The sequence below is a fragment of the Grampus griseus genome (assembly GCF_964374135.1).
Source record: "Grampus griseus genome assembly, chromosome: 2".
Taxonomy (NCBI): domain Eukaryota; kingdom Metazoa; phylum Chordata; class Mammalia; order Artiodactyla; family Delphinidae; genus Grampus; species Grampus griseus.
The window spans coordinates 78,218,127-78,240,190 of record NC_139018.1 but is presented as its reverse complement, the minus strand read 5'-3'; the positions used below and the strand labels follow the sequence as shown (position 1 = coordinate 78,240,190).

The following is a 22,064-nucleotide window of genomic DNA, read 5'->3' as shown; positions in this document are numbered from 1 at the left end:
CCCCAATGAACTGATATGAAAACAAAAGAATGGGTCTCACTAAATGGCTGATGCCAACTCCCTGTATCCTAATTTGTTCTCCAGGATGAAGTTTACGGCTATTTAACCCCCTCCTCCATCCATGTATAATTCCATTTTCTGTTCTGTTACATAAAAAAAACAATGAAAAAATAACCGTTTTTCGAGTGTGGGAAATAGATAGTCTTGGACCTCTTAAAGTAGTTTTGGTAAGTTTCAACATTTTTGGCGAGAAGGGTGCCCAGGATCTTGCTGCAATAGGATCAAAATTAAGATCAATAATCAAACCAGCAGGATGTAAAGACCAAGGCTTGAACCTGCTCAAGGCAACTGTCACAAAACATCCTTTTCTTCTTCTGTCACAAGTTTATATACATCAGGTTTGGGTTAGAAAGCTTGAAATCTCTGCTTTTAAAAAAAAATTGGAAAATCTTGGTAATTCTTCTGGTCTCATAACAGAGCAAACTTTGGACCTCTAGAAGAAACAGTTATCAAATACTTCTTCAGCAGTTTTTCATTGTTCCTATGGCTTAACAAGGGACTTCTTTAAGAAGGCACGGGGTGCTCAGAAAGAGATGAGCAAAATAAACATTTAGTGACATAGCTTTCGAGAACTTCTTGCAACACTGGTGTTACAAAGGATCATGCAGAGTACTACGTCTCACCGTCACTGTTCTCCTGTGTCTCTGTGTTAGTTGGTGCTCACACTGGCTTCCTTTTGACGCAGTCTTTCTTTCTGTTGTTTGAGAAAAAAATCGAGTTTAGTACAACTCCTTTTTAAAAATTTTCATCTTTCTCAAATTTTGGTACATTTCTCAAATGTCAGTCTAGAATGCCAAATAGAGTTGTACCAAATGCCCTAGAAATGAGAGGATTTCTATCCTTTTTCCTAGAAACCCTCAGTTTCCTACCCTTCCCACCCTATCACCTCACAAACACACAAAATAAGTAACCAGCTAATCAACCAACTATATCCATCTAAAACACCGGCCTTTACAATGCCAGGCTGTTCCGTTCTGTTCGCATCTTCTGTGACAAAGGTCCTAACTTCGTAGTGTTACTCAAAGACTCCTCCCATTAGGGAATGCTCAAGAAATAGTTTCTAGGAAGTCTAGATATGAAAAATCACTCTTTCCAAGTCAGGCATGTCTGCATGTGACCAACTTGGCAGGACTGAACAGAGGCTATGCAAAATGGAGGATGACGAGATTTAGTCTCTGCAGAATGGCAGAAGCTCCCATTTTGCCAAGGATACTCTGCTCCGTTCTTCCTGAGCTTCCTTCCCAGGGACAGCCTTCTAATGAGGAAGGACATGAAAGTCTGATGGCAAGATAAACAAGAGTACACAGAACAGAAACACAGACCCTCACTGTTTCTAGGACTTAGAAGTAAATATATTAAGCACAGTAAGACACATGGGTGTGTCTGGCCTTCAAGGTGGACAAATAGAAGGCTAAAAAAGAGATGGAACAAGTACAGTCCTTTGCAAAGAGCAGGTGCAGAGAGATGCCCTTTGAGAACAGGTCCTAAGCTTCTTGTGATCTAGGAGATGTGAAAATGCAGTGGATTACTAAATTGGCCTAGATGTAAACTTAAGATAATTTTTAAACACCCATCCTGTTTGGATACCATGCCTGACTTGTGAACTTGAATCAGGAATCAGTTTATGAGCTCTTCCCTAATTTCCACCAAAACAAACAGGCGACAGAACAAACCACCCCAAGGAGCACAGGATCACAGCTGAGAGCTTACTCCCCATGGAGGTCACCAATAAAAGAATGCCACGGTCCACCCACCGTTTCCCCTTTGTCTACAGGCCTGAGTCCATTCTCTCTGCCCCTGAAAATAAGGCTTGGCTGTAAAAGTTAGGATAGAGGCCCAAATAAGAGGCCTGGGGAAAAGGGCAGTGTCTAATGAGGGAGGAAGACAGAAATAAGAGTTGAACCCACTGCCAACAGAAGATCATGCTCAAATGAGCACCACAAACGCATGGTCAAATGGGCACAGAGGATGTGTCCATTCAGGTAGGAGCTCTGTGAGCTAACCATGGCTGTCCCTGACCCAGCTGTATGGCCCTGACTTTCCCATTTCTCACTCATCGACTTCACTCAACATTCATTGAGCTGCTGATGGGGCTGTGATGAGAACATCATGGTCAGTCAGTAGAAATGACCTCACTTTTAACTTATACCCCACTTAGATGGTCAAAGGATTTAAAGCAGCCGGCAAAAAAGTACTAGTGGAGAATAAAGAAGCCAAGTAACTTCACTAAGGTTTTACAATTAGTAAGTGGCTGATCTGGGATTTGAATCTCTACATCTAAATGGGTTCCTAACCCATTTAGCTTTTCCAGCTGTAACACAGAGATTCCTTGTGATCCTTACTGAAACTGGGACTGTGGAGGACGACAGTTTCCCCTCACAGCTAGGAAGACAGACTAGCCTGCTTAGCTTCCAGCCCAGGCAGAGCTGTCGGGGGACCCAGAGTCTCGTTCTGGTTTTGGCTGTCCATTTGTGAAGTGATCCTAGGTAAGCTGTATCTTCCTGCATCTCAGTTTTACTAACTCTCAAAAGAGGATCATCCCTGCCCCTTTCCTTAACAGGGAGAAGGAATTGGTGAGGGTGAGAATACTTAAACATTTCAGGAGAACAGTGCTTTGAGATGAGAGGGATCGTGGCGCGGGGTGCGGCGCGGAAGGGTGTGAAATGGCAAGTGACTACTTGAGCGCTCGAGGCAGTGTTTGTTCCTCACTCTGTCCTCCCTTATATTCTTTCTTACCCATATGCTACTCTGGGAGGGGAACTGAGAATCTGGATACTACTCATTCCTCTGAGTTTTATCCTTTAAATTCTGACCCACTACTGGGTGCATCTCAGTTATAATGAAAAATCTTGAGGTTGTGAATGAAAAATGCATCTCACCAGACTAGCCGTGGGGTTAATTTTCTTTGTCTCCACTTTCTTCTCTGCTGTCAACTTGCTGACTGATTCCTGAGCCATTTTCAATCTGAAATGGAAACAGGGAGGGGGGAGGGGAGAGGAGGATAAGAAAGGAGAAGAAAAAAGGAAAGAAGAGAGAGGTCAGGTTAAACAGAAATCCAAATGCTGTTGAATTAACCAATTAGCAGTTTGAAAATATAAGGAACGGTTTTCAGTGCTTTTCATTACTAAATTCAAACTTTGAGAAGGTGACTCTTCTGGGTCATCAAAGCTGAATTTCCTTCACTGGCTGAGAGGCTCACCAAGATGTCTTTGGGGAAGTCTGTGCTTTTGCAACCAGTGCAGGAGGAGTTTCTGATCTACGGAAGACAAGGTGGATTCACTGTACTCTCAGGGCACACTTCAAGGCTCTCTGGCTTGTGATCCACTCAGTAGGTAAGATGAAGACAATTTTGAAAACTGAAATTTTGGAGAAACATATGAAAACTACAAATATTAAAATTCACCAGTTCACATTAAGTGAAAAGACAACCCACACAGAATGGGAAAAATATCTGTAAATCATACGTCTGAGAAAGGACTTGCATTCAGAATACATGAGGGACTCTTACAACTCAAATAAAAAGACAAGTTACCCAATTTAAAAAACAGGCAAAGGATTTGACTAGACATTTCTCCAAAGACATACAAATGGCCCGTAAGCACATGAAAAGCTGCTCGACATCATCAGTCATCGGAGAAGTACAAAGCAAAACCACAATGAGATTATCACTCCACAGCCACTGGGATGGCTGGAATTGAAAAGAAAGACAGTAACAAGTGTTGGAGGTGAGGATGTGAAGAAGTTGGAATCCTCCTACATTGCTGATGGGTCTGGAGAATGGTCCAGTCACTTTGGAAAAGAGTTTGGCAGCTTTCCAAAATGTTAAACAAAGTTACCACGTGACCCAGCCATTCGACTGCTAGGTATATAAATATATGTGTACCCAAGAGAATGAAAATGTATGTCCAGACAAAAATTTATATGTAAATGTTTGTAGCAGCATCATTTATAATAGCCAAGAGTAGACACAGCCCGAATTTAGATTAGCTGCTAGATGGATAAACAAAATGTGGTGTATTAACACAATGGAATATTACTGAACCATAAAAAGGAATGAAGTGCTGATACACGCTACAACGTGGGTGAACCTCAGAAACGTTAAGGTAAATGGAAGAAGCCAGCCAGGGACAAAAATCCACATGTTATGTGATTCCATTGATATGAAATCCACAGAGACAGAAAGGAGATTAGCAGTGCCAGGTGCCGAGGGGAGGGGAGAAGGGGTGTGACTGCTAAGGGGTGAGGGGTTTCTCCTAAAACTAGGTAGCAGTGATGGTTGCACATCCTTGTGAATATACCGAAAAACCACAGAATTGTACACCTTTAAAAGGGTACATTTTACAGTATGAATCATCTCAATAAAGCTGCTATAAAAATTCAGTTCCACAACATGATATTATTTCTTATCCAGCTCATCAATTCAACAAAGTAATATTTCTTATCCATCAGAGAGGCGAATCAAAGCCAGGCAATATCAGCTGTTACTGGGGATGTGAGGAAACGGGAAGTGCCGAACTGGGTATGAGGGCCTGTAAGTTGGTACAGCTGGCTTTGGCAGCATCAACTGAAACTGAAAACATACATACCCTGTGAGCTATCAATTCCTCTTCTAGGGAGATACCCCAAAGAAACTTATAATTAGACACATCTTTCACTGTGACAATATATGCAATAACGAAAAACTGAAAACCACCTAGTGATCAGATTCAATAGGATGATGGATAGCTGATAAGAGCAAATAGTAATAGCTAACATTTATTGGGTGCTCACTGCATGTTTGGTACTGTTCTACCTGCTTTATTTGAATTAAACCATTTAATTCTCACAACAACCCTGTGAGATAGAAACTTTCACTACTTGTATTTTACAGGTCTTAAGCACCGTGCAATGATGCTTGTATAGTATATTCATTTAATGGAATATGGTATAACTGTGAAAAGGAATAAACTAGATCTGAATTCACCAATTATGGATATCAGAAACATGATATTGAGAGAGTGATGAATTCTGCAGAGTGACAGAGTGAAGAGGCCATCTAGCCTGGTGGTTAAGTGCTCGGCTCCAGAACCTGACTGAGATGAATTCTCAGCCCCACTACTTATGAGCTGTGTGACCCTGGGCAAGGGACCTCTCTGTGCACCTAAAAAAGAGGATAACAACAACAGTGTGGGCTACGCAGAGTCATTGAAAGGACTGAGAAAGTGCTGCTCTAGGCACTGTGTAATCACTCAACATGTGTTCACTACTATCGTTACTGTGTATGCAACATGCTACCTTGCATATATATTGGGGAGTAGTGCCCAAGAAACAGTGTTGTTCACAGATGCCTGCACAGTGTATATGAACATACATGTAAACATCTATATTTATATGCAGACTGGAAAGATACTAGTTTCATGATAGAGCTTATCACTAGAAATACAGAAGAGAATGACATTGGGAGGTAGTATATCTACTAGAATTTCATTTCTATCTATAATACTTCATTTTTCAATGTAAAATCTTAAAGAATATGTGGCAAAATGTTAACAATTCTAGGTGGTGGGAATATGGGTGTGTTAAATTATCCTTAATATGTTTCTTTATTTTAAAAATGTCTTCAAAAATATTTTTAGGGCTTCCCTGGTGGTGCAGTGGTTGAGAGTCCGCCTGCCGATTCAGGGGACACGGGTTCGTGTACCGGTCTGGGAAGATCCCACATGCCGCGGAGCGGCTGGGCCCGTGAGCCATGGCCGCTGAGCCTGCGCGTCCGGAGCCTGTGCTCCACAACGGGAGAGGCCGCAACAGTGAGGGGCCCACGTACCGCCAAAAAAAAAAAAAATATATATATATATATATTTTAAAATACCAAATATTTAAAGACCCACCAAATCACAGACATTAAAAAAAAAAGAACATGCTTTTTCTTCAGGGCCTCAAATACAAACCTTTCACTCAATATTAATCACATACTCACTTAATATTGAAGAAGTGGCTGAGTGCCTTAGCTCTTTACTTATCTAATTTTGCACAATTTGCTTGAAACACACACTTCATAATCCAATCTCCCTGCCCACATGCACAAGTTAGTTCAGTGAATTCAACATGCTGACTTGTGCATCAGAAAAGAAGTAAAAGTGAGACAAAGACGAGCAATGATTTATAAAACCCAAGAAATACATCTGTGAAGCTGCCGTGAGAACGGGCACTTCTGGACAGGGGCATAGGTCTGAGCGTATACACCACACTACCTACTGAACGTTTCTGCTTGCAGCAGTAACTGTGACTATACCCATACAAGAAAGGAATGCGCTAGAAGGTTCACAGCCAGGTCAGACTACATTGGAGACTGACTACTAAGGAATCTGCAAACCAAGATGATGGTGCTGTCAATGAGGCCACAGCTTGTAGCATCTACTCTTCTTGGCACCTCTCCGGCAAGATTTGCTTTCAGAGAGAGCACTTATTAGTGACCCTTTAATCCACATTCCAATGGAATGGTTTGGAATTACTATTTCTCTCTGGGCTCCCTAACTTTTAGGGCACTTTTGGGAGTCATCTTTTGCTTAAGTAGTTCCTTTTCACCTTAGAATTCTGGTCTCTTCTTTCAGAGCTGGTCTTCTACCACACTCCTGGCTCAGCATCGCCTCCCCCAATTCCCAATTTCACTTCTCAGAAGCCCTGCGATCACTTCCCACGTTCTCTCAGTATCTGGGGGGATGGTGGTCGGGGATGTGGAGGCCGGGAGCCAACCTAAGGTCCTGTCCGCACTGCTAACCTTTTCCTACTGGTCAGTGGCTGTCCCGCAGACTACAGGCTGCCATGCATACCCCAGGCTTCCGGGGACAATTCTGATCTTGGTGACTCCATCCTGCTCGTCTCTAAATGTTCCCATTCAATTATGATGTCTCCCTCTCACAGGGCACTCTTGAAAAATCATCAAGGATTGGGAGAAAGCATAGCTTGGTGGCAAGTAGCTTCTGCATCAGCGAGGCTTGATTCTAACTCCAACTCTGCCAATTACTAGAAAACTTGGAGCAAGTTAATCAACTATCAGTTTCCTTATATATAAAATGGTATGATATATATAGCACATATATATGTGTATGTATATATATATATATACACTATTAACTCCATGGTATTATTGTGAGGATTAAATTAATTAATATATCTAGTGAAACCTCTAGTATACATGGTATATAGCAAGTGGTCAGTAAAGGATAACAATTATGGAACCTTCCATCACGGATCTAAAGGATTACTCCTTAAGAACGCACAACAGTAGTTTCTGACTACAAATAAAACAAACAGAGCTATTAGCTAAGTACTATCTTGTAGTAATACCATTTAGACGTGTCCTGAAGGCAAACCACATCAACGAATGCTATTACCCCGAGATTTAGCAAACCAAGGGAACTCAGCTCAATTTTTCTGATCTGAACACAGATTCTAAAAGTCATAACGAGAAGCTACACTTCGGTGCAGGCATGACATAAATTTTTCAAACAAATAAATACGAGAAACTATTTCAACTTCAAAAGGAAGATTCCATCTACTTCCTCCCATTTTTCCAGGTTCCTTGGAGGTATCATAAGTAAAATTTAAATTTCAAATAGTATAGAACTTCTGAATAAATATATATTTTTCATGTTAACCTTTTCTCATAACCAAAATAACACTTGTTCCTTATAGGAATATTATATATCTATACACAGAAAGATTATATTTTCAGTTTATATTATATATTTAAAAGTATAAAGAAAAAGTAAGACTCACTGGCCATTTAAATACTTCTCTGAGAATGTAGTTAAGACATAATGGGACCAGTTAACGAAAATTATCACATACAAACCTCTCAGCTAGACAGTAAGATACATGAGGGTAGAGATGGTGGCTATCATTTTTATTGCTGTGTTCCTAGCCCTTGATACAGTAGCCGGCACACATATACATGCTATGAAAAAATAGAGACCTAGAGAACAAAATCGAAAAAAAATCCTCTACTTTCCTGAAGTACTGCTCACTTGAATTTCTTGAAAGTGCTGAGCCATGAGGCTGCCTGGGTGTTCAACCTGCATGGTCGTGTGGGGCTTCCTGGTTTAATGCACTCCCGTCACTGTCTTGAAATTATTAGTATATGTATATATATATATATATTTTTGGCCGCACTGCATGGTATGCAGGATCTTAGTTCCCTGACCAGGGATCGAACCCTGCAGTGGAAGTGCACCTGCAGTGGAAGCACAGAGTCTTAACCACTGGACCTCCAGGGAAGTCCCTTGAAATTCTTAGTTTTTGAACAAGGGGAGCCCCATAAATGATGAGGTTGGTCCTGTCTCAGACTTTCTAGGACATTTAAAGTCATTTTATCATTAAAATGGAACATTTTCCAACCTTGTATTTCCAAGGCACATTTATGACATAAAGAACGAGAAATCTGGTTGGATAGAGTTCATCCCTCCTGCCAAGGTTCATTTATTTCACTGTGTTGTGAACATTTTTACGCACCTGCTTTTTACACTAGACTGGAGCTTCTCAAAAGCAGATATAGGACCTCACTGTCTTTCTTTCCTTCACATTTTGCACAGTAAAATGGCATAGAGTATATGACCATAAATAGTAAGTTAATGAATGAATAAATCATTATAAGTGATTAATCTCTAAACTGTAAAAATTCAGGCGTCAAGAATGGTTATGGGGGAAAACATTCATGTCCATTCAGGTGCATGAAAATATAAAGTCACTGACTCTCACCTGAATGAATACAACATCACCAGTGCTCAAAACTGATCCTGCAAGATACAAACGAGCAAATTCTCATGAGATTCTCTATATGTCCTTAACATTAGAGGGCAAAGCTAATTGTGGCGGGCAAGGCTGTTTCTCAATGGCTTTTGTATCATACAGTACGAAACTTACCCTTGATGAAAGACAAACGCTAAAATATTCTGACAGTCTGGCTACGTTACGTCCATTGTTATGATGGAGCATATAGGCAGGTCTTAAAAACTGCTTTGACCTGACAAGAGACTGATGGCTGGTGACTGGGTGGTCGGTCAGTCAGTCAGTCAATCTGTCTGTCCACCTGTCTCTCAAATGTCCTTCAGAAACCATGGGCAAAGTGTCCTATACCTGCTGAAGAAGCTACAGCAAGCTGCTGTCGTTGATCACATTAAATTCACCCAGCATCAGTGTTCTGGTAATGATGTGGGAAGAGACTGCAAAGTAGAGGTCAGCAGTGTGATCGACCTCTGGAGGGTTTAAACAAATGTAAATTCAGTTTCCATCAACCACAGGAGGTTTAAATAAATGCGAGCTCCTGTGTGTAATGCAGAGACTTCACACAAGAATACAAAGTTCTCACCTCCCTTACAAAACTGGAAGGTGTGGCAACACTGAGTGGCATTTCTGTGCGGCAACACCTCAGTCTGCAACACTTGCCATCACTCCCCATCCTGTCCTCAGCCCGAGGCTGTCCAGTGGTACCATCTACCAGCTTGTTTGCACAACTGGTTTTCTTATACCCGGCACACACCACTCATTTTTGCTGCCCGCCTGGACTCTCTAAGCTTCGAAGTTCTGGCCGGAGACTTGCTGGAAGGCTTCTGTGATAGTTCAGGAGCCCAGGGATGAGGACCCAGACAATGAAGTAGTCTTTGAAATGATCTAGTTCCCTCTGATCCATCCTACTGATGAACATGGTGTCGATAATCAATGTGTTAACTCTTAAGAATGTCACCTCCCTTCTCAAAAACTCTCAGTGACTCCCAATCAACTTCAGCTGGGGTAGCAAAGGTTTCCTATAAAGGGCCAGAGAGTCAATATTCTAGACTTTGTGAGCCATATGGTCTCTGGAACTACTCAACGCTGCTGTTGTAGCGTGAAAGGAGCCCTAAAAAATATACAAATGAAGGGCAGTGCAACGTCGTGTTCTAAGAAATTTATTTACAAAAACCAGTTGTGGGCTGGATTTGAACTATACTATAGGATCCAAATTCCTTACTCTGGCAATCAAAACTCCCCGTTTCGAACTTAGTTTACTGGTCTGTCTTACCTTTTCAGACCCAGATCTGGTTCAATACTGTCCTTGGACAAATCACTTAACCCTTCTGAGCCTCAACTCAATTTCAACTTAAAAGTGGAAATAATACCATACCTAAATAACACAATTGCTATGAAAATGAAAGACACTTATTATCTGTGATTACTTATCAAGCATCCTTTCCTTCACCTCACTCCACGTGTTCCCTGTCGTGTCCAAACTTCTCACTCTTCTTTCTACCAAGGCTTTCTCACCCCTGCATCTCGCTCTTACTGTTCCCTCAATGACTTTTTTTTTTTCCGGTACGCGGGCCTTTCACTGTTGTGGCCTCTCCCGTTGCGGAGCACAGGCTCAGGACGCGCAGGCTCAGCGGCCATGGCTCACGGGCCCAGCCGCTCCGCGGCATGTGGGATCTTCCCGGAACGGGGCACGAACCCGTGTCCCCTGCATCGGCAGGCAGACTCTCAACCACTGCGCCACCAGGGAAGCCCCTCAATGACTTTCTTACTCATTTCCATGTGTTCAAATTCTTCCCATTCTTCTAGTCTCAGCTTAAGTGCCAGAGTCATGAAAGCTTCCTTCATCTCTCTTAGTCAGAAGTAATTGCTCTCTTCTCAAGTGAAAGGACACTTTGTGCCTCTCTTACGGCACTTAGGAACTTTTCCTCTTAGGACTGTATAGGTGTCTTATTTCCCTCAAACCACTGGAACCACTTGAAGACAATGATCACGCCTTCTGCATACTGGGTCTTCTCCCTGATCCTACATCTAGCACTGTGCCATGCAGCAGTCAGTTGTTAGCAAATATCTAAGTGAAAGACAATGACTTGCATTGACAGCTTTTCTCTGCTTTACCTCAAACAAGCCTAAATGTTTAGTAAATACCCAGACGTTGTAGGACAATTATCTCTTGCATTTAGCCTTGGGAAAAAAATAAAACGTAAAAGCATGAAAATCTCTAGCTCCAGTTATTGATTAGCTGGTTAAGTCCTAAATACGGAAAAAGAAAGGGTGCTTAAGGCCACCCAAATGTGCTAAATATTTATGCCTGTCAGATTACATACATATCCCAGGATTCCTGAAAGTATCCACATTACTTTGCCCCCAAGGAGACTGAGGCTCAGAGAGGTTATACAACTTTCCCCAAGTCTGGAATTTGCCACTGTCACTTACGAGGTAAGAACTTTGTTGCATGCAGTCAGAGAGAACTGGTTGGACAATTTCTAGCTACAGCCATGCTCGATCTCTCCCTGGGCTTCATTGCTCATGGACTTGTCTTTGGTTCTGGCCTAGATCTTGGTTCTGTTTTTGTTTCGGGTCTAAATATTTACGCTAGACCCTCACACATACTTGCTCATGATTACTCACAGGCAAATACCTAGACTTGATTTCAAAGGTTACATCTCACGCCCTCTAAAAAAAAAATTCTGAAATATAGGGAGGAAGACATACAAGTAAGTTAGAGAAAGAAAAGAACTACTTTCAATTTACAAATGCTTTAATAAAAGTGATTTCTGAAAACCTTTTCTTCCTTTCCGTTACAACACATCCCTAGAGAGTTATTAAGGGCCCCAGTAAATTTCAGTTGCTGCCAAAGTCTACTGAGGAAAGACGTGAATATGAGAGATTGAGGACGGTGACATGTGTCCTCAGATGGTCCTGCTTAGTCCTTGTTCTACAGAAATGATTTGCAACCTTGGTTGGTTGGGGAGGGAATTCTGCTTCCAGTTAGAAAGCTACGAGAGAACATTATTCCCATCCTAAATGAAAAGATCTGGATATGGTACAAAATCACACTTTTTCTTAACCCATTAGAGAGCCAGGATCACAAGGCAGCTGAGGCAACTGCATCCCAAAGAGTGATACGCCTTTCCATTTAAAGGCTCAGGCTCCCCACATTACAGCCTCCTTTTCTGGGAGATCTGGGCATGCTTTGGGGTTTCTACAGGCTAGATGTGTATTCCTGCGGCTGAATCAGACCAACGCAGAGCACAGCCTTCTGTGAGACTGAAGAAGTACGATGTCTTTATTCTTTACACGTCCAGTATTTCACTGGCTCATGATGTACAAGCAGAATACACTGAAATCCTCCCGAACTTTACAATAACAGAAGCGCCTTCATTTTTAAACATAGGGATTGGGCATGCCAGCCAACCAAGAGGTAAGTGAGATATAGGAGGTAGGGTAGAGTGTTCAGGCTGTTTCGCACTCCTTGGCACTCATGGAAAAACCAGTAACTTAGAGCAGCATTTTCAAACTGTCTTCCAAAGAGCCTCAGCAAAGGTGCCTCAGGAAAAGAAGGAAGAGTTAAGGATTCTCTTAACCCCAACATCTGCAAGCCTGCTTCAACCAGAAAAGCTTAATTTAATCTGTTTTATATATTGGGGTTTCATGAATGTTTTCATTTGGATAAAAAAAGCTCTGCTGTTTAGAAAAAAATGTTGGAAAATGCTATGTATGGAACGCAACGGAACCCACTGAATCTCTTGGGCGGGGAAGAGAAAAAAATATCCTTCCTGTTCGGGAGAATGAGAGCCAGCAGAAGTCTTCTTCCTAAAGAACGGCCTAGGGATATCTGGGAGATGCACAGCTGATTAAGAAGACAAGGCCTCTTAAAAGAATGGTTCTTCTGACAGCCATAGCCACCGGATTTCAGCTTTGGGGCTCAAATCAAAACACAGCCAGTTCTGCCACTCTCCTCTGCGTGGTACTTTCCAGATATGTTCTAAGCCTCGGAGATGGACAGTCTCTGACAAATACTCACAGACAGGCACCGTGGGGACAGATTCAGAGGAGCCGAAGTGTGGGAAAACTAAGTGCCCAGGGGGGCATCCACTTACTTCCCTGTCCTAAAGTCAGGAATTACCTACGTTTCATTATGGTTCATTTTCTTTGTGGTCTTTCTGGGAATTATAACTGATCTTCCTGATTTGGGTCCTAGTCTACTCTCCAATTTCTATTTGCTCTTACTACCCTAGAATGAAGATGAAACGAACCCAACTGATTACACCCTAAGGTTCCTCCCAATTTAATTCTGTGACTGCAATTAACATTTTCTTTGGGTCATCTGTTCTTTTCCTTTTCCTTTCTCTCCTATTCCAAATAACTGTCTGAAGTGTAACAAGACTGTCAACCTATTAACTTTTGAATAATTCTTAAGTATGAGGCTAGGTTACATTTTTAATGAAAAAAAGTCACACAGGCAACTAATGGATGTCTGGACACAGCTGATCTCAAATCATGGCTCAGGTTGGAATCTACGCTCCAAAGAGTGGGGTTAATTTTAGTATTTAAAAATGAGTAAATGGGGCTTCCCTGGTGGCACAGTGGTTGAGAGTCCGCCTGCCGATGCAGGGGACGTGGGTTCGTGCCCTGGTCTGGGAAGATCCCACATGCCACGGAGCGGTTAGGCCCGTGAGCCATGGCCGGTGAGCCTGCGCGTCCGGAGCCTGCGCTCCGCACGGGAGAGGCCGCAACAGCGAGAGGCCCGCGTACTGGGGAAAAAAAAAAAATGAGTAGATGTTTTGGAAAAGGCAGAACTATGGAGACAATAAAAAGATGAGTGACTGTGGGGCAAGGAGGAGACGTGACTAGGCAGAGTGCAGAGGAGCTTTAGGGCAGTGAAAATAGTCTGTATGATATTATAACGATGGATTATATTATTACGCAATTCGTCCGAACCCACAGAATGGACAACACTAACAGGGAACCCTAAGGTAAAAACTATGGACTCTGGGTAATTATGGTGTGTCAATAATATTCATCTTTGGTTAAAAAAAAAAAGTAGCATCATGATGAGTGATGTTGATAATGGAGGAGGCTACACATGTTTGGGGACAAGGAGATACATGGGAATTCTCTGTAGGAAATCCACCTACCTCTCAATTTTGTTGTAAACCTAGAACTGCTCTAAAAACATATTTTTAAAAAATGAAAAAAAACAGGTAGATGGCCCCCACAAATTACCATTCTGTTTTAAATGCCTGTTGGTTTATTTATTAGAAATCCTCTAAATGAAAATGACCAATTCATTTCAGCAAGTGGAAAATAGACTATCTGGTTATATTACCAGGACACACTTGCTAATAAATCACTCAACTCTCGTAATGTTGACAATGGGACTGAGGAAGCGACTTCAGGATTACAGAAGTAAAGTTTTGCCTGTAGAGCTACTAGCTTCAAAGAGGAAGCTCTGTTAGCCATCCAGTACAGTGTGACCTAAAAACATTAACCACTGCATGACCCAGACCATGTACACATCTTCACTGAAGATATTCCAAGTCAATGGCTTTGGGAACGTCAGTGGATGAAGGCAAAGAAAAGGGGGCACTGCACGAATAGTTCATAAAATGCATGTTGGCAAAAGCATGAAAGCTGACCAGCTGTAATGTAAATGTGTTTACAGAAGACTTGATATCAGTCATCGCTGAAGAGGTCAAACTAGTCTAGAAAGGGAACAGGGCAGGCTTCTGTGCACCAGTATGTGTAGTAATGGGCCTCTGAGTCAGCATGCTACAGGGAATAACACCCAAGTTCCCTAAAAAAACGGGATAAATAAAAGCTGAAGGTCCAAATCACTATGTCACTAGGCTTATCCTAAAATTTAGAGACACGTGAACCAGAATCTACCAAGCACGAGAACTCTTCCTTCTGGTGGCTATTCTGAAATACACAGAAGAACGTGATCAGCAAAGGAGCATGAGAAAAACATGCCCTTGTCCACGGCCCCGTAAACTGTGGCCTGGGGCCCTTTGAAGGGTAGATACGGTTTTGTGGGATGACACCTACTGAAGATCATGCTTGTAAAGAAATAACTTCAGTCTGGCTTCCCAGTGTGGGTTGACTTTACGAATCATTATTAGGGACACCTTCTTCTATAAGTAAATGGTACTATTTTTATGGTCTCCCTTTAGGAGATGAAAATCAGAGACGGTGTATAAGAAGGTGCAGAGATGAAATACCAACTGACTAGCCACTCTTTTCCTGTGATCTCCTTGTAGCCTTGAACTAAGTAGCATTAGGTCAGGGAGCAAAGAATACTATCCAAAGAGACTTTGGGGAGGTGTGGGCGTGGCTTTATTGCTTAAGAAAGCTCAATAGCACATGGTTTTTTGTATTTTAGATGGAGAAGGTTGAGGGCAACATCCCAGTATTTTCCTCATTAGGATTCCCTGGTGTTAACATCGTAGGGGTTGTTTTTAACGTTGTGCTTTTAGAAGGCGTAGCCATGTCAGGCTACCCTTCCGGCCATTGCCTAGTAGCCTGGACATTAGAGGGAAGGCATGTGAGCTTTGTGGCGTTTCTTTGCATCTTCTGATACTCCCAAGCCTCCACAGATACTGTCCTCAGTTCATTGAGGACACTGAGGTTGTTTCTCCACAGCTGGGGGAAAGGGGGTTAACATCCAGCTTCGGTTCTAAATAAGTAAATGCAATCAGGGAGGCCTGCCAGGGGCCTTGGGAACTGCCCTTATTTCTACCCACCTTGACAACAGTCCCTCACGAGGTATTTCTGAATTCTTGATATAACTACTACACAGCGATAACAGTCATGAAAGCCAATGAAATAAAGTCACTCTTTATGGTCAGTAAAGAACCAACGACACAATACATGTATAACTGAATCGCTGTGCTGTCCACCTGAAACTAACACAGTGCCGTAAGTCAACTCTACTTCAATTAAAAAAAAACCCAACAACACAAAGACTAAATTCATTAACCCCTCAGTGTAAAGGGACATTTCTTCCTCACTGCTGCAGCTGATGGAAACATCATGTACTCATCTATGTGGAATGCTTGCAACGGGTAAGAAAATAAAACTCAGAGAAGACAGCCATAGACAATATGAAATAATGGGTAGCCTCGAGATCATCTATCTCAGCAGGCCAGCAGGGCCACAGACTTGGACAGACACACACTCTTCTCTGCTTATTCCCTCTTCAGAGTCTGACCCTTGACCTTGACTAACCCTTCCATCCCTGTGTCCCCCAGGCCAGTCTCACTAGCAGCCATGGTAAGACAGACCAGCAGGAAAGTAAGGCAGGTCTTAGACTTAAAAGACTTAGCTCCTTACACATCAGAATCTAGCCTCTCAGTGATTCCATGATAAATTAGCCCATCACTTCCACTTCCTACATTTGACAACTTTCCCTACCTCATTCCTAAGATATTTTTCTATTTACAATGAAGGAAGTCCTCCTAGAGACCACATTTCACCAGCTACACAATCAGCAACTTGATAGCTTTTGCGGGTTATCACTTGTAGTTCCCAAACACACTTTGACTTCAAATGATTAATTGCAGAACAAAGACCGCTTCCGTTTGCAGAGCGTCTCCCCCAGGCCACAGGGGAGTGGAAGTGGGGGGGGGTGGTGTCCTGGACTTGCCCTGGAATGCATGATCCGTTAAAGCCAATCACTCTGCACTTGGTAGACGAAACACCCTGAGCCGCCCAGGCGATTTAGGTGTGGAGTGAGAGGTAACAGCATTGCGTTTCCTTGTTCGGGGAGAGGCGTCTGGGAGGCAGCCTGGAAACTCAAGCCGGCCCTGGGACATAAATCTGCAAGTTTAATTGCAATGCATTGCTTGTCTTTGGAAGACATTTCCAATCCTGATAATGAAGACATGCACGTGCTTGTAGATGCCAACTCCCGCCTTGGTTTTGAAACCTTTACCACCTACCAAGTCTCACCAAAAACTGGAACTGATCAGAGCCTGTTTGCAGGGGTGACTAAAACGAAAAGGGGGAGGAAGCAGGGGGGATTGGGTGGAGCAGGCAGCCTTTCTGGCGCCCCTCAAATCATACTACCCAGGCAGCCCCCTATTCCATCTATTCTCTGCCCAAGGCAGGAGCTGTCAGGAGTGCCACAGATAAGCAACTTAGAAGTATTCTAGCTGAATGAAGGAGACTTACTTTGGGTTTCCATTGCTGTCTGCCAGGCTAGGGAAAGAGCGCGTGGACGCATGCTCTCAAAGGTTCTTATGTGAGCTCTGAAGAGGTGTGAGGCTTGACACAGCCTGAATCCCAAGGACCTTCACTCCCTTCTTTCTTTCTTTCTTTTTTTTTTTTTTAAGAAAAATTGAAAGTAATACAGGCAAGAACAGAGAAGGTGATTGTTTTACCCCATTAACTAGTCTTTCTTGTTTTGAACATGTCTATCCTCTTTAACCAAGCTATAAAGATTTTAGATACTTGAGCAAAAGCAACCCATATGGGATATGTTTGGGGAATTCTACCACCAAAGTCTAAATAAATAAGATCTCTCATCTATCAGCAGTAGACAGCAAATTCCGTAATCAATTTCAACGTGGCAAACGAAAACACAGTGACTGTTTATTTGTTCGACAAATATTAATTGAGCACTCACTACGTATAAGGAAATATAAGATGCTAGAGAGAGAACAAAGAAGTATGAGGCATTGCCCTTGTCTTCTACAGCTTATGATTTATTTGAGGGGGAAGTGTCCGTAAGAAAATGAATGAAAAAGAAATCACTAATGCCAAAATTAAAGAGATAGTAACCATCTCCCCCTGCCCCAGTTTTGGAGGAAAGATAGCTCACAGAGATTGGGGAAAGCTTTATGGAGGCATTGTGATCGCCAGATTACACTCTTCCAGAATAGGGTCTCATAGCTTGTACAGCACTTAAGAATGAATAGGTATTCTGAAAGTACGTGCTTAACTCAAGCTGATTAAGTGGTGCACGTTTATGTTATGGGAATGCAAAGTGCAAATGAGATGAGAGACGGTGTGTACTCCGAGGACGCACAGGAAACACAGCAATTAGGCTGGCCCCTGAGATCATACTATGTGATTCCTCCAAAATGTGAGTTGAGCCTTCCAAGCCCAGGCCTTTGCCATGTGATCTCCAAGATGTCCTTACCCCTTTCATCTCTACTTAGCTGACTGAATTCATTTGCTCTGTCAATGTCCAGCTTATTTCCCACCTAAAACCACAGGAAATCAGGGCTGGAAGAGACCTTCACCATCACCTGAGTCTAATAGTTCCTAAACTTGGCTGCACGTAGTAAGAATCCCTTGGGAAGATGAACTTCTTCCTCCCATCTCCAAAGCTGACCTGATAGATTTCAGCAAGGGATGAAGCCAAGGTATTTACTGAAGCAACCAAACACAAAATGTGTTCTTACTCATCCTCTCTACAAGGAGCTTTCTGAAACTGCAGATCCCTAGGTTCTAATCCTCTGGGATTCTGATTTGGTAGATCTGCTTACTTTTTTACAAAGCTCTCCAGGTGATTTGGAAGACCTGCCAGATTGGGGAGCAGCTGACATCCAACATTCCCGTACTGGCTTCTGAATCCCTTCTACAACTTCTGTGGAGGGTGGCCCCGTTTATGGCTAACCATCTTCCCAAAGCCCTCCCTGGCCTCCTCATTCCTTAGGAATCATTTCCTCCTCCAAACTCACACTGCCCAGGATCTTCAGTGCTCAGTACTACGTTGTGAAGTCCTTTCTCTATCAGTAAACAATTAGCGGGCTCTGTGCTGGAGAATGCACCATAGAAGGTACGATAAGGAATGGGTTTATGTCCTAAAGGTGGAAAAAGACACGTAAAGTACTAAAGTAACAAGTTGGAAGGAATTAAGTGCAAAAGGATCGTAAGAAAAATATGCTATCCGAGACCAGAGAAAGATGTTAATTCTTTTACTTAGGAGTATTTCAGAAGACTTTAAGGGGAAAGGTTTTGGAGGTCGCCCTTAGAAGATGACTATGTTTTGACCAGCAGGAAATAACTGGGACAATGCAATGTAAAGAAATTACCCAATGAGAACACCAGGCAAGAATGTGTAGATGTGAGAAACACTGAGTCAATATCATGGGTATGTGGGGGATGAAGATATGGGAAATGAGGTTGGAAAGTGAGTTAAGGCAAGTTTTTGGAGGCTCATGCTCTAATTTGGGAGAAATACAGAATACTTGAAGAAGCTCAAGCTTTAGTGTCACATAAGACCTAGGTCATTATCCCCATTCTCTTGCTTAGGAGTGAAACTGTGATGTTGGTAATTCGTTTACTCTCTCCTCTGCTTATCTGCACAATAGGAATACATTTTTCAGGGCTGTTGTAAGGCCCCCAAAGTTAATGAATATAAGTACCGATCATGGCTGATTTTCTTCCCTTTATTTCAGAACAGAATATACTTAAACAGGATATGTTCAAAGAAATAGATGTCATCTAACTTGTTTTAGAAAGATAGCTGGATACAATATTAAGGGCCAATGAAGAGGAAATAGAAAAACTATAGGCAGAGAGAACAGTCAGAAGGATGTAGCAATAATCCAGGTGAGAGACGAGGTCCCGAACTAGGCAAAGCCACCGAGAAAACAGGATGAAAAAGAATAACCACTAAGGAGGCAAAACTGAGAAGTTAGCCGCGGGTGGAAAGTGAATCTTGGAGCATTAAAGACAGTTCAGGTTTCCAGCCTGCCTTTGGCTACTAGGAGGAGGAGAAGGGTGCAAATGAAATTTAGGGACCCTCAGAGTAGGCATACTGAATTGCAGATGAAAGTTGGGCAGCCGGTGGGAACGTTTAGCGTGAAGTAGGAGATCTAAGACTTAGAACTAAGAGCTTGTTTCTGGGTAGGAGGACTTGGCAAAGAGGTGACAGGTGAAGTGATGAGAATGGTTGGGATTAACTAGGGATAGAGTACAGAGCAGAAAAGAGGAACAGAGATCTGAACCCTGGGGAAGGTCCACTCTTAAGGAATAGAAGAAAACGATGAACCGATGAAGGAAATAGAAGAGTGGCGGTCACCTTTGCAGAAGGAAACCCAGAATACCCTCAGAGCATCTTCAAGATGGAAGAAACTATCATCACTGTCAAAAGCTAGTAATGCCAAGGAGTTAGCTGTCTGATTTCACAAATGGGAAAGGTGGCAAAGTCTGCCAGTAGTCTCAACATCCATTTCTTCTGCTCCCTTTAGTAATGGAACCCATGAGTCTTCAGCTGGGCCCATGGCTCCCAGATAAACTTGCATTTCCTGGTCTCCCTTGCATATAGCCGTGAGACTAAGTTTTGCTCAATGAAATACGTGTACCTTCCAGGTCCACCCCCCTTTAAAGGAAATGGTGTGCCCTCCCCTTTCTACTGGCAGGAACTCAGCAGCAGGGGTGCTGGCGGACGTGATGTGAGTCATCTTTACACTTGTGAACAAGGACCACACCTAATGATGGTGGCCACAAGAGAAGAGGAATCTGGGTTCTGAACTTCTAAACAATTTATACTCAGATTGTTAGGCAAAAGTAAAATAAATTTTTCTTGTTTAAGCAACAGTTACTTTGGTCTTTGTTATGGCAGCCGAGGCTTTATTCTTACTGATACAGAAAGTAGTGGATGTGTGTTATGGAAAAAGAAATGAGGAAATGTATATAAACTCTTCTTTTAAGAAGATGGAAGGAACAGGAGATCGCTAGTTTCCAGAGGAAAGAGGGTCAAAAGAGGTGTTTTAATTTTTAAGAATCAATGATCCCATAATTTTTACCATTTAGAAGTCTACTATCCCCTCTCCTTACTCATGGCATATTTTTAATTTTGCAGAAGTAGTTTTAAATTCATTGCTTGGGAAATAAGTGGGTTTTATTCTTTGTGATTACAATAATCACACATTCTGTTTATAAGTTAGCTCGTTGGGACATTTACCGTTTGTGTATTTGTACAGAACTGCCTTCAAATGTGACTTAGGAAAATTCAAAGTTTTGCCGAGTAACTTGGGGGTGATTATTCGTATTATTAAAGGGGTCCTTTAAAATATGAAGCTTCTTAGCAGTTAAGTGTATATAAATCATTTAACCACATAACAGAGGGTTAGGGTAACTTGTTAGACGTTACTGTAATGATCATGATTGAATAAATAAAAATTTTAGTTTATGGAACTTTTTCCAGGAATAACTATCATATAAAGAGAGGAATTCCTGCGATGTCTACACTGCAATCAACGGCTTCTTTGTGGGTTGAGTGATGGCCTCTCTAAGTCCCCAGCTCCTGGTCCTAAAGAGCAGTGAGCCCTGAGAACAGCTTTGAGATAACTCCACAACAGCTCTGCTGTCAAGGGTATGGCAGTTGCAAAATTAACCATAATAACTGCAAGTAATACACCTAAAACAAAAATTCTGCTGTTATTTAGCTGAACTAAAAACCCCCAAACTAACCATCCATTCCCCCATGGTGTAAATTATAGTTATGTATATAATGAAATGTCTTATTTGCATTTCACATAAAATTCACCAAACTCCTTATTCACTCATTATTTACCCATTATGGGTTTTTAAATGGTACTTTTAAAGTCTGCTTTGGCTCAGGGTTGAATTATTTGCCAAGACTTTATTCCTGGAGTCATGATCCCCCTAGGACTTCTTTACCTTTTGCAAATTCATAGCTCATTTTGTAGGGAGTAATCGTTTGTGGCCTCTGTGTGTGCATGTGTGGGCATATGTGGGGAGCAGTCTTAACATATTCTAAATAGTGGAAAACTTCATAAGGAAGGGTTGTAATCCCAGAATAATTAAACAGGAAAAAAAAAAGAAAGAAAAAGAAAAAGCAGAAAATGAGTAAAGAATAGTCAATAAAGGTAGCAGCAAAAATTAGGTTATCTCCTTGCAACTATGCATATGCTCGAATAATCTGTTGATTTAATAGTTGGAAGAAATGTGTGTTGCAAAAATTCATTGACTGGTTTGGCTGTCAAGAGACACAAATACAGGGCTTCCCTGGTGGCGCAGTGGTTGGGAGTCCGCCTGCCGATGCAGGGGACGCGGGTTCGTGCCCCGGTCTGGGAGGATCCCACGTGCCGCGGAGCGGCTGGGCCCGTGAGCCATGGCCGCTGAGCCTGTGCTCCGCAACGGGAGAGGCCACAACAGCGAGAGCCCCGCGTAAGGAAAAAAAAAAAAAAAAAGTGGTCTTCAAGACCAACCTTAGTATTTTAGGGGAGGAACTGGGAATGTAAGCCAAGGAAGCTGTAGACATT

General features: G+C 42.3%; 1 protein-coding gene across 3 annotated transcripts in view; it reads right to left on the bottom strand.

The window, feature by feature from the left end:
• Positions 1 to 709: 709 nt before the first annotated feature.
• FMN1 (formin 1) overlaps positions 710 to 22,064 on the bottom strand; it is a gene marked incomplete at both ends in the record, with an annotated part of 397,602 nt that continues 376,247 nt past the window's right edge. For all 3 annotated transcript variants that reach the window (XM_082646837.1, XM_082646838.1, XM_082646839.1), the window contains 2 exons: positions 710 to 754; positions 2,940 to 3,024. In XM_082646837.1, coding sequence (XP_082502963.1) covers positions 710 to 754; positions 2,940 to 3,024 — 130 coding nt within the window. The remainder of the gene's footprint in view (positions 755 to 2,939; positions 3,025 to 22,064) is intronic.